At 41.3% G+C, this 13204-nt stretch overlaps 1 protein-coding gene across 1 annotated transcript; it reads left to right on the forward strand.

Moving 5' to 3' along the window:
- Window positions 1-8171: 8171 nt before the first annotated feature.
- hpdb (4-hydroxyphenylpyruvate dioxygenase b) lies at window positions 8172-13141 on the forward strand. Its single transcript, XM_053421181.1, has 14 exons — window positions 8172-8313; window positions 8485-8511; window positions 8741-8803; window positions 9142-9246; window positions 9499-9541; window positions 10457-10539; window positions 10614-10703; window positions 10860-10963; window positions 11072-11149; window positions 11580-11742; window positions 11846-11917; window positions 12010-12132; window positions 12304-12420; window positions 12537-13141. Exons 1-14 carry the CDS (start codon window positions 8311-8313, stop codon window positions 12645-12647), a joined length of 1182 nt encoding a protein of 393 aa, XP_053277156.1. The 5' UTR covers window positions 8172-8310; the 3' UTR covers window positions 12648-13141.
- The last annotated feature ends 63 nt before the right edge of the window (window positions 13142-13204 follow it).

Here is a 13204-nt window from a genome sequence, read left to right on the forward strand (position 1 = left end):
TTGGTCCATGTCCCGTCTACTAACATGGAGGAGACATGACTTATGACCTACTGTATACTGCGACCAGCCACCAGGTGGGGATTGAGATGCATTGGCTTCACCATTGGGGAGCCGTCATATCACCCATTTTTCTGATCTATGGTATTGACCAAAGTGAAACTGCTGTTTTGAATAAAAGATCAATTTAAAAGTCAAATGTGTTTCCCAGATAAAAGTTAAACCCCTGTGAACACATGTTGCCATGTATGTTCTCTAGTCTGTTAATGTCAATATATGGCTCCAGTAAAAATGAGCCTTTTGAAGTATTTAGGAGGAAGCACCAGTCAGATGTTGTTTAATTAGCATTTTATGGATCACCACATCGCTGACTTTAAACCAGCTTCCTGAACAAACCCACGGAGAAGGCTGAAGAAAAACTAACACGAAACCAGGTGGTGGAAAGTGCGAGGAGCCTTGTTTTGAAGCCCTGGTTCATGTTCACAGAGGGACTGACAGCTTTGTGATTGACTGTCCGCAGGATTAAGGCTTACAGTGTACAGTTAATAACATACAGTGTCTGAGTCGGAGTATGAACGCAGCACCAGTCTAGACAGCAGAGCCACTGATCCCCCAAAACCAGTCGGTCCAACCTGACGCAGAAACCTGGAGAGAAGTTTCTCTGTGTCAAACAGACACCTCCTCCCTCCAAACCCATGTTTCAACACTTGTTTACAGTGGAACCATCTTAAAGAAGGAGATTATCGTTCCTGTCTCGTTTATGTGACCTCAACCCCTCTGCTCCTAAATCTGTTACCTTCAAAACAAACTCACATGTTACAAAGCTATCAGTTGTCAGGACACCAGACAAATAATCAATTAGCTGATCAACGGAGACTTCACGAGGAACTCTTGAAATCAATAATTCCTTTAACAAATTTTTCAAAACGTTAACAAGCCTTATCTCTCAGATGGCAGCCTTTCAAATGTGCACATTTCCTGGTTTTCTTAATCGACAATGATAGTAAAATAAGAATACCTCTGGGTTTTGGGCTGCTGGTCAAACAAAACAAGTCAAGCACAGACGTCATCTCACTCTCAGGAAAACTATGACAGGCATTTTCCAACATCATATAGACCAAACAGTTATCCAAGACAATAAAGTTCTCATCATTCAGAAATGAAAACAACTGTTAGTTAAAGCTGTGATGTGAATGTGAAGTAAGTATGAGCGCATCCCTCACAGTTTGCCCCCTCTGATTTTGTTTTGCAGTTCTGGATGTAGAGAGAAACAAGCTGAAGGCCCCATCCGCTCACATTCACAGGCTCATTTATCTTCATATTCCTTTCCCTCTGTTTGAATCTGTGCTGACAGTGATGAATGAGACACCACAGACGTTAGAAATGGAGCCACATCGCCACATATCTTATCAAAAAAGGTTTCACGAATAATGGGGCGTTACACGTCTAATCAGGCCTCCCGAAATTGGCCACTTGAGTGTCCAATACACACCAACAGCCCCGGTCTCCCTCCTTGACTCCTTCCCCATAAATGAACGGCAAATTGTTACCACGTCTGCTCAGGGGTCCCAGTTGAAATCAGCTTGTCTCAGTGATCTCTGGTGTAACCTGGAAGTGGCCTCTCACTGCAATTGTTCGGACCTTGAGAACAAACGAGAACAAAAGCAGAAAAGAACATAATTTGTATGAGATCAGTGTTTCTGGGCTAATGTCGTTATCTTTTGGCACATTCCAAGAAGTGATTAGGAAATCGGGGCTTTCAAATGGACCCCCCCACCCACCCACCCACCTCCTGCCTGTCATTGTTATTCACTGTTGTTCAGGGTCATGTCCACTCCACCCATTACACCACTGACTGGATCTGATTGGGTGTATAGGAGGATTTTAGTCAGCTGAGAAAATAAGCAAGAGGATATAACTTGTACTGTAAAGGCCATAACCTCTTACATATGTGGCACATATGTGGAAATATAAACATAATGTGTGGGTTAGGCTTAGGGTATGTATGTTTGGAACAGATGAGTTGTAAGTTTATTCAGTGTGATGTTGATGGAAACTGGTAAACATGCTATTATTACACAAGGTAAGGGAAACTAAAAACATCAGCGTACTTAACTTGAAAACTCAGGTTCAATTGCTGAGTTGCTTGAGTTAAAATAACTTAAGAATATAACTGGTATGAACGCAGGTAGGTATTTTATGTGGAAAATGTGAGATGAAATAATTCAACAACTTGTACAACTTAACTTTGTTTGCTAAACAAGGCTTATCTTGAAGTGAGTTTACTTGTGTTTTTCAAGCAGCACTTGAAGTTTTTGCGTTGAACCAACTTGATAATGTTTACAATTTGTGTATGTAGGTATGTAGAGCTGCTTTCATGTGTGAAGCAAATGTCCAAGTGAGAGGCTCCGGCTGGTCCCCTAGTAAAAAGTGTGCAGGAAGTCGAGAGAATCCGATGTGAGAAGCAGGGATCTCCTGCTGGATGCAGCGACATGCCACAGACGCTAAAATGATAAAAACCAAATCATCAAAATAAAACCAATATCTCCCAATGAAAAAGCAGTGTCATGTAGAAGTGTTTGTGATGATACGAGCCAACAACAGTGTTTGGGTGTTGTCAAGAAAACCAGGTGATCTCCCCAGCGGAATTAATATATTACTTCCTGCCTCCGCCTGCTGCACCACCCCTCGTCTGAATAATGTGGAGGATTTGTTGTGAACGCATCTGTGCAGAGAACCTCCAGCTGCATTGTGCATGTGTGAAAAGCAAAGGCCAGACCCAATTCTCTGGACTTTATCCGCAGTCATGGCTTATGTATGCGTCTGTCTATCTATCATGGATATTTGAAGGTAGGACCAGGGCTGTGTTGCTGCACAGTGCATGGTAATGAGTCCTGCTGCTGCTGCTGGGTATCATTAGGCAAGAGATGCTGCTTCCGAGGGCAGCGTATCTTGGCCAGACCTGAATGTGCTGGGCTCTTGTCCCCTCCGGATGTGGTCGCTCAGGGCTCATCGTCCCTTAGACACAAAGATCCTCTTCACATCCTTCTCTATCCCTTCCATTGTGAAGGTCAGGCGTCGAGGCACGCTGCTGCCATGCCTGCTTCACGACTAAATGCTTCTCCTGTGACTGGCTGGTCCCGTTGCCAGTTCAGCTGCTGCATCAGGGGGAAACGACCGGCTTCAGTTCACCTCCCTCACACGAAAGTTACCTTTGCCATCGGGGTGTGATCCCTTGTGATGGTTGTGGACACATGCTGGAGAATGTAAATTCTAAAATGTAGCAGGTGTGTGTTTGATCCTCCGCAGAAGGAAGAAAATGACATGAGATAACATCAGAAATCAAAACATCTCTAAGTCAATCTGTCCACATCAGCACATGGTAAGCTTTGTTGTTGTTGTATTTATATATAAATAATAAACTTTGATTGTATAGCACTTCTCGAAAACAGGTTGGCTAAGTGCTTCACTGACATAAAAACTGAAAATACATGCAAATGCAAATTGAATCAAGTTAATGAAAGAGGTAATGGAAAAACAAAGAAATAAAACAAGTGCGTAGTAGCGCCCAATATAGTTACATAAACAACAAATACATCAATAAAATAAGCATCTTTTATTTCATCAAAATGATTTAAATCTTGAATCGGTCATGAGGAGGCCACTAGGAGGTTTAAACTGGGAATACGGTGTTGGTGCAGATTGACAGAGCTCTTTTATCGCTGCCTTGTTTACATTCACTTGTTACACATTTTCTTCCCTGGGAGCTGATCAGTCCTCAGCCACTGAGGGGCAGCAGTGTGTGGATTATACTAATTAACTTTCCCTCTGGCTTCTAACTTGGTCTAAGTTACTGACCTCATGGGTCAAGTTGTCTTCACTGTTTCATCACAAATGTATACTATATCATTTATTTATGGTGTGAACAAATCCAGTCACCTTTCGGGGGTCAGCTGTGTAATGTATGAACTGGAACAGGTTGACATATGAGCCCATATAAAGCAACTGCTGCCACCTGTCGGTCAAGAGTTACAATTACCAAACCTGTTTTACCTCAATATTCATGGTCATGACACATGTGCTGTGAACGCTCTAGTCAGTGTGTATGTGCAAGCTGCAAGCATGTCTATATATAGTTATGAGGGCCAATTTCAGTTCAATACAATCATTGTGAGGACATTTTGTCTGGTCTTCACAAATTCAATGGACTGTTTGAGGGTTAAGACTTGGTTTTAGGTTTAGGGTTAGAATTAGGTTCAGGTTAGGATTAGGGTTAGGCATTTAGTTGTGATGGTTAAGGTTAGGTTAAGGGTCTAGGGAATGTATTATGTCAATTTTATACATAGTCTATGATGTTGAGTATGAGTCTGATACTGTTTGATTACAAATATCAGTGGCTTTTATACTAATTTCCAAAACAAACCAACAAAAAACTATAAAGAGACAAAGAAAACATATAACCAATGCACAATAACCTTTCCAGTCAACAAACAGGATCACTAGAGAAACCTACTCTCAGATACACAGTTTAAGTAAATATGTGTGTAAAATGTGTAAATGTTACTCATCAAGCTATAAAACCGCTTCATTGCTCTCTAGAGAAGAAGGAATAGAGGCGTTGTTCATCTGGAGGTGACCAAGGAAATGCTGCCACCTGTGGGCAAGCTTATACAATTACCAAAACTGGTTAATGTACAGAGTAAAGTTTTAATTTGAGATGATTAAAGTTCACATTGAACATACCTAGTAGTAAAAAGTTCCCTGCTCTAAACTCTCAGGGAGACGAGAGGGTCGTCCTCTAACCACGAGGTCGGTGGTTCGATCCCTGGCACCTCCAGTCTGCATTCCAAATTGTCCCTGGCAAGATACTCAACCACAAATCGCCCCAAGCTTGTATGTGCGATAGCAAAAGCTCTGCATCACTGGATGAAGGTGCCTCGAGTGATTCACAAAGAACTAAATACCGTCTATTTGTCTTCACTCAATAATAAGGCCACAGAACTGTTTTGAAATGAAAAGCTGTTGTTTTTTTCAAGCCCAAAAGATCTTTTATTGTTTTTAACATATACAAGTAAATGCATTTTCATTTTGCCAAACTTGCCCAGTGGTGAAGCAGGTACACTAAAGGTCACAGGGAATACATATCAACAAAGCCCCTCTTTATTTATGTATGACAGTTTTCAATATGATGGTCGTGGTTGCAGGTCAGTTGCATGAATGAGTATGATTTCCTTGTTTGGGTTTCATGCTTTGTTTTTGCCCCAGACAGGTTTTCTGCACTGATGGTGTGGTTGGGGGTGAGTCGGGGGCAGCGGCTTGTGGCTCTGATGAGACTTATTTCCTGGTGAGGAGAAGGTCAGATCTCTGGGTAGAAGTCGAGACCTCACGCCCCTCGAGTAGGTCAGTGTTTCTGATTTGGCACGTGGGCCCATGATGATGGGGGTGCACGTTTTGGGGATGATGGTGGTCATGGTCCGAGTCAGGACCCTCCCTCTCCTGGCGGCCAGTGAAGGAGCTGCAGCTGGAGGCTTCTGCTTCCGGTCTGGCCCTTTGCTCTCCTTCTGTTCTCTGGGATGTGCCTGCTGCACGGTGTGGGGCTGCCAGCTCTGCAGCTTGCACTCCATGTCTTTCAGAGCCTTATCAGTGTAGGCCTGCATTTCTCGACACGCCTGAGAAATCTGCTGCTCATACTCTTCCCTCCAGGCTTTTTTACTGGCCTCAAGCTTCTGCTCAAACATTGCACACAGCTCCTGCTCCTTTAGATTCATCTGTGAATGTCTATTCTCTTCACTGTTGACATCCCCGCCCGCAGGTTCACTGCCCATCTGTACTCCCTCCACTTCTTTGTCTTTGACTCTTTGCACCAGCTCCAGGATGCTGCTCTTTGGAGCCCTCGTGCCCCCTTGTGATCTGATCTGCCCACGTACCTGCTGGATAATGGACTGCAGCTTAACCTGCATCTCCTTCTCTGGAGCAGAGTTGTCCTCTGAAGAACATCCATTATCCGGACCACCTGAAGAAATGTGCTCCTCTCCTGCAGCATCGTCTGTGCCCTGCTGTTGCTCCTGCTGTTGTTCTTGCTGTTGCTCCTGCTGTTGCGCCTGCTGACGCTCCGGTTGTTCGCCATTCACCAGTATCTGCGGATTCATGTCGGAGGAAGATTTACTCATGCTTGTTTCTCTTCTTCACAGCTCTACCTTGAGCTGAGCCACTACAACAGTGTGAGGAGTGCTGACGTGGGGAAGGCACTAATTGACTGAGGTGTTTGTCCTTAGAGAGACTGGACACCAGGGGAGTTATGGCTTGCAATGTAATGTAAAGCAGTGTGATGCATAAGGAAATGTTTGAAAACAATGTTGTACAACAGCACTGCAAGTTATGAGAGCAATAAAATCCTGGAATAGCTATGTCCAGCGGCGCTTAAACTACAGCAAACTACTTCTGAGATATCAACCAATTGAATTATCCAATGGCCTTGGTTTTACAATCATCGGTATTTATTTAATCCATGATGTAATGTTCCTCTGTCTGCATGTGTGTCGCTGCAGCCCGTGACAACAGCTGGTTACAAACATGAAAAACAAAGATCTTCAGGGACGGCCGCAGTGGGAGCGCTGAGCTCCAAAGTCTCATTAGTAGTTAGTGAGCTGTTAGTGAAATGCAGCGCTGTAACAGCCGACCAATAAACCTGCAATGCTTACATACGGACAACAGATGAAAAGAAACTGCTCAGCTGCTAGCTCCAGCTCATGTGCAGTATTTTTGTCTTTTAAATAATGAGCACTGACCCTTTCTAATCATTAGGATCAAATAATCAGAGTAATCACACAAAATAATGACCTCAGATAAAAAGAAGATGTTGTCATCAGGGGGTTGGTCCCTTTCTGTGTCTGTTATACAGGGGTATGTTACTGCAGGAGTTCACAGTGGTGATCTGTGGTTTGTGGTCCACACACACACACACACACAAATTATATGTGTAGGCTAATCTCAGATAGCTCCAAGGTCGTTCTGGTTGTCTGGCACCCTAAATTTAAAAGGTTTAGCGCGAGATAATAGCGAGATAATGAAGGAATGTTATGTCATTGTTGAAATCCTCTCTTATCTCTTATCTGGTGGTTTTTGAGTTTTTGGATTACAAATTCATAGAGTCCCAAAAGTAACAAAAAAAAACAATCACGTTTATGTAAACAGTGTTCTGTTGTCTGGCATTGAGACTGAGGGAGAAAGGTGTTTTCTTGCTTCCATTGTGGCTTATCAGTAGTTTAATGTACGCAGCTTTTCACACTGTTGACTATTTGCCACATTACTCAGTTATTGATTCTGAAAAATCTATTCAGTTTTCCTGTTTCATCATAAAGAACTAAACTAAATGTGGATACTGTGATTGTAAATACAGGAAGTTGAGATGTTACTGTAGTGTATGTGGTTCTCAGGGGTTTTGAGACGCAAGAGAAACATATGAGATTTTCTTCTTTTCTGTTTACATAAAAACTTGTTTTTCAAGAGACTGAATCCAACCCTGCTGGCTGCACCTTGGCACCAGCCGACCTCTTTCATTCCCAGCTATCATCTCTCTTATTGATCTGTTTGGTTTCTGATAATTCTCCTGCGTTTGCCTCACTGAATTAGGTTTTCACACCAGGAGTCAATAGGATGGCTTTTGATTCTTTATCAGGATATCTTTTTTTTAAGTCTTTTCTCAGCTGGAGAAATCACAATTAGGAATACTAGAGAAACAATATGGGGAAGATTGATGGGATGGGGGCATTTCACAGCACGCAAGGGTTCACTTGACTCCACAGCATTAAGCCAATGAGAGCGCAGTATGAGTGAGCCTCCTCTCGCCACTAAACGCTAACACATGGCCCTGCTTCTTTTACTTCTTGCAGAAAAATGCATCTGTAATTCTACACCTCCTCAGACAGGTCTTTGTGTCATTTTGAAGAAACATGTTTACCTTTATTCCTAAATAATAAAACCAAAATGTATAATGCACAAAACAGAAGCCATTAAAAGAAAAATCATCCATTTCAGCGTTTAAATTTGTTTTTTATTTGCAAAATAAGAGCTACCAGACATCTCTCGGCGGATATATTGCCTGCTGAGACCTGTTGCATGTCACCATGTTTTCCCCGATTAGTCATTGTGTAACAGCAAAAGTGCACCAAGCCTCAGTACGCTTCCCTCCCTCCTCTTCATCCTCCAATCCCTCCTCCTCACTGGCGGCCGTCGATTTAAACACTTCCCTCTCAGCTTTGGAAGTCATTGTGGATTTCATTCTGTCAATCAGGTCAGGTCACCAGGAGCAACATGGTGAGTTCTCAGAATTGAATTACTTTGACTTGCTTCTCGTTATTATCTATATTATATCATTATTACCCTTTATTCATCTGTTGTGCTTTGTACAAAGAAATCTGAATATTTGACAGTTTATTTATTACTTTTCCTTGTATTATCATAATTTTATGATGTGCTTTCTTGTAGACAACATACACAGACAAAGGAGAAAAGGTAAGTAATATAATCATTGTTAAGTTAGAATTCGAAGAGGTTATCGAGTATATTGACATGAAGTGCGAATTTGCAGCATTAAAACTAAGGTGTTAATGCTACTAATTGAGCATTTGTTAGTTCCATTTAGCTATAATTTCCCCCTTCATCTAATATAGCAATATAAGTTGAAAAATAGATCTTCCATCAGTGACCTATCTATGTAACCATTATGTCTTCATGTCTCCAGCATGAGAAGGGCAGGCTCCTCTGCTTCGATCACCTAACATTCTGGGTTGGAAATGCAAAACAAGTAAGTAAACTAACTCCTGCTCGCCAGCCACTTTTTGGAGCACATACTTTTTCCCCTTAACCTACTTCTCCTGCAGAAGAAGGGGTCGACTATACATTGAGCACGGCTATTGGTTCTCCAAAGGGGTGGAGGGGACCCAGCATCTAAAATACTAAACCTAACCGCTTCTAACTTATTATTGCATAAACCGAGTAAAGGCTAAGTAGTCACCAGCAGGTGGCGCTATCAGACAGTTTAAAGCCAGCCACTTTCGAGCATGCTTAGTTTGAGGTACAAATGGAAAATAAAACATCTCAATGAGTTTTATTCTGCTGAGTAAAAATGATTCTCTTCAACAGGCAGCATCGTTTTACTGCAATAAGCTGGGATTTGAGCCTTTGGCTTACCAGGGTTTGGAGACAGGCAGCCGCGAGGTGGTGTCCCATGCAGTGAAACAAGGCAAGGTAAAAAAAACTAAAACACACCAGACAGAGGATGCACCAGGAGCAGGAGAAGATTTCCTTCAGTGCAATAACAAGAAAAACAAGAATCACTGCTCTGCGGAAGTAGAACGGGAGTTTGAATGTCACTGGTTATTGTCAATGTACAGATATACAAATATATGGTCTATAAATGTAACTACGCAGAACATCTAAAATAATCTTGCAGGTACTCTTGCTTTTATTTTGTTAATGTCGTCACTTTGTGTCCGACAGATCATTTATGTGTTCTCATCTGCGCTGAATCCTGACAACAAAGGTACGACTTCACTGATGCTGCAGTGGGTTCACTATGTGGTCAGAGCTGAAATATGTATTTGTATTTTTACAAACGTGTCACAAAACACGATTTTTCAAAACTTCAAAAGAAAAAGGAAAATTTGTCTTAATATCTTAACATTTACTGCTTTTATAATGAATCATTTGTATATGCAGTCAGATATAAATAAATTTAGCATGATTAAGAAAAACATTTCTTTGATAATTTACATGACTATAAAATGTTACAAAAAGAAAAGAGCAGATGCAATTATGAAAATCACTGTTCATGTACATTGAGAATCTGAACAACATACTGTAAGAAATGTATCCCTCACAATTAATGTTAATACTTTCAGTTAATCTACAAATGTGTGTTCACCGATATTTGAATAGTTTTGGGTAGAAGGGATTATAATTAAACCAGACACTTTAATGTCTCTCATACATTTTGTGATAACTTGCATAGCCTGCTACCGGAAAACACATTCATTTAAACCCAATGAAAAAGATCTGAAGAAAAATCCCATATGCTGATATTTTTCATCTTAATTTATATGCACAAAATATGAATTACCTTGGTATGTCACAAAATGAAATTCCTGCTCATCTTAAAAAGCTATAAAAGCAACCAAAAAACACTACCTTGGCTTTCAAGCATAATCAAATCATGCCTTTATTATGCAGATATTAAATTGTGCCCACAAAGTAATTATCTTGTGCAAACACGTTATTTATAATATGAACATATTTGCATAGCATATATGATCATAGGATAATTATGATTGTTATTACCTTCACACACAAATGGATTAAATTGGTCACATGTTGGGACTTTAGGGGGTACGTATTATTTACTTCAAGCTATAGATTTTGCACTAAACTTGCAAATGACTTCAGATTTTTTTCCCCTCAGAGATGGGAGATCATTTGGTCAAGCATGGGGATGGAGTGAAGGATATCGCCTTTACAGTGGAGGACTGTGACCTCCTTGTGCAGGTAACAAATCACTGCTACATTTAAATTATTGCTGTTAGTTTTGCTCTGAAGGCACTAAGTCTCTCTATTCTCAGAAAGCCCGTGAGCGAGGTGCACTTATCGTAAAGGAGGCTCACACTTTGGAGGACAAATATGGGAAAGTCCGACTGGCTGTGCTTCAGACGGTGAGAGAAGTCGCTGAGAAGGAATCCTATGAATTTACATTCAACATCTTCATATTTGAATATGAAGATGTTGAATGTAGGCTGACACATCCTGAAATTAGCTGATGATAAACTGAAGCACTCGCAGGATTATAGACCCTCTTGTGTTTGCTGCAGTATGGTGACACCACACACACGTTTGTGGAGAGGACAGGATACACTGGGCTGTTCCTGCCAGGATTCCTCCCCCCTCTGTTCAAGGACCCTTCGTTAGCCAAACTGTGAGTTAATGTGTTTCTGCAAAGGTTTAAAACATACATGTTTCTGTCTGAATCCCAACTTATCAATGTTGTATGTTTGTGCGGCTTCGCTTTTGTCTTTCCATGCAGTCCCAGTGGAAAACTGAACTTCATCGATCACGTTGTGGGAAACCAGCCAGACGACGAGATGGTTCCAGTCGTGGAATGGTAATGGACTTAAAGAGTAGAAACATCCAACACGGAAAGAAGCATGTGAAGTTGATAGATAGCAGAGTCAACAGCCATCTGACTCTTGCTTAACTCTGAGGCAGCATCAGCATGACTCATGAGTTTTCTTTTAGAAGGTCCCCACTGGTTTTTCCACATCTGGATCTTGTTTCAATGCGGAATAAGTAGGTTGGAAAAGGCAGTTCTCAAAATGAGCAAGATCATTGGTTGATCCTTCAGACGGGGGGTGGAACACATACCAGAGTTTTTTTGGCTCATGTCTGAATACATCACTCATTTATATGTATCAGGCTGCAGTTCTCAAAACCCTTAAAAAAAAACAAAGCAGAAAGACTGAATTTAAAAGGATTTAAAATAAGGTGCATGTGTTTTAATTGTTCCCGTTTTGATCTGGTTCCTGATCTTACAGGTACCAGAGGAACCTTCTCTTTCACCGCTTCTGGTCAGTGGATGACAAACAGCTTCAGACAGAGTTCAGTGCCCTGCGATCCATAGTAGTGGCAAACTATGAGGAGACTGTGAAGATGCCCATCAACGAACCGGCTATCGGGAAGAGAAAATCTCAGATTCAGGCATGTTAATTTACACCTCCACAAATATGTGGACTAGACACAATTTTACTCCTTTGATAACAGTTGAATAACAGGTGTCCTTTCCATATGTTTTCACTTATAGGAGTATGTGGAGTACTATGGAGGTCCAGGAGTGCAGCATATAGCCATGAACACATCAGATATCATCCCTGCAGTAAGTCTGGGAAATACTGTGTTTGCTTTTGCATGTGGATGCATCCCTGCAGTGGCGAAAACACAACGCCCTGATGGATTCCTTCTCTGCAGATCCGTAACCTGAAGGAGCGTGGGATGGAGTTCATGTCGGTGCCGGACACCTACTACGAGCAGCTGAGGGGGAATCTGAAACACTCAAAGCTCCAAATCACAGAGGACCTGGACGTCCTGCAGGTCAGAGTCTCCGCCATATTCTTTTAAAAAGCATGGAGGACGAATGCTTTTATGCTTTGTCAAAACTTAACTGTGTTTTTAAAAACGTAACATAAGTTAATTTATTCTCCTGTCACAGTGAATTGTTTTCACTTTAGTTGGTACTAAACTGTGTCAACACTTCATTTACAGGAGCTGAATATCTTGGTGGACTTCGACGACAACGGTTATTTACTTCAAATCTTCACCAAGCCAGTTCAGGATCGCCCCACTGTGTTCTTGGAAGTGATTCAGAGACACAACCATCAGGTGAGGGCGCCGCTGGGAAGATGAACACAGGGAGATACATTTTAAAAAAAAAAAACTGCTCTGTGTGTTCAGTGTACTGTTCTCAGTGCATAACAATATATTCTATTTGCTCACAGGGCTTCGGAGCAGGAAACTTCAAATCTCTTTTTGAAGCTATTGAAGCCGACCAGCAAGCCAGAGGAAACCTGACGATCCTGACACCGAATGGAGTTACAAAGAACATGTGAACCCCGTGTTAGTCTCAATAACTATGTATTAAATATGAAAAGACACTTTCTGTGGAGGGTCCTTGTTACCAGATATTATTGTGACCTGCTTGTTTTATTATTCAAATCTTTATTTTACGTTACCTCATCAACACTTAACATTCATAAAGAAATGCTTTCTTATTATAAAATATTAACACCACCAACATTTTTGATACAAGCTTGACTCAAGCAAATCACAGTTGAAGCTCTCATTACCGAAAACATTTAACAATACATTCATGTTATCATTAGGACAACGAGGTCAACAGACATTTCATTGTAACAGAGGCCTTCAGTGTGCTGTTGCACACAACTGCAATGTGTGAACAATTATGTTCATGAACTTAATAAACAAATACAACCAAATGTAGTGTTCTATAATGAAAAAATGTAAAATTATTATTAACCAAGCTGCAGTGCTTTACTAAATTATCGACTGTACTGTCTGAATAGTAATAAAATGGCTTTTTTGACACATATCCCGTGTCTGTGTTTATATTGTGCAGTACCTCAGGCAACTTTGGCTCATGACATAA

The sequence above is a fragment of the Pleuronectes platessa genome, chromosome 4, assembly GCF_947347685.1.
Source record: "Pleuronectes platessa chromosome 4, fPlePla1.1, whole genome shotgun sequence".
Classification (NCBI taxonomy): domain Eukaryota; kingdom Metazoa; phylum Chordata; class Actinopteri; order Pleuronectiformes; family Pleuronectidae; genus Pleuronectes; species Pleuronectes platessa.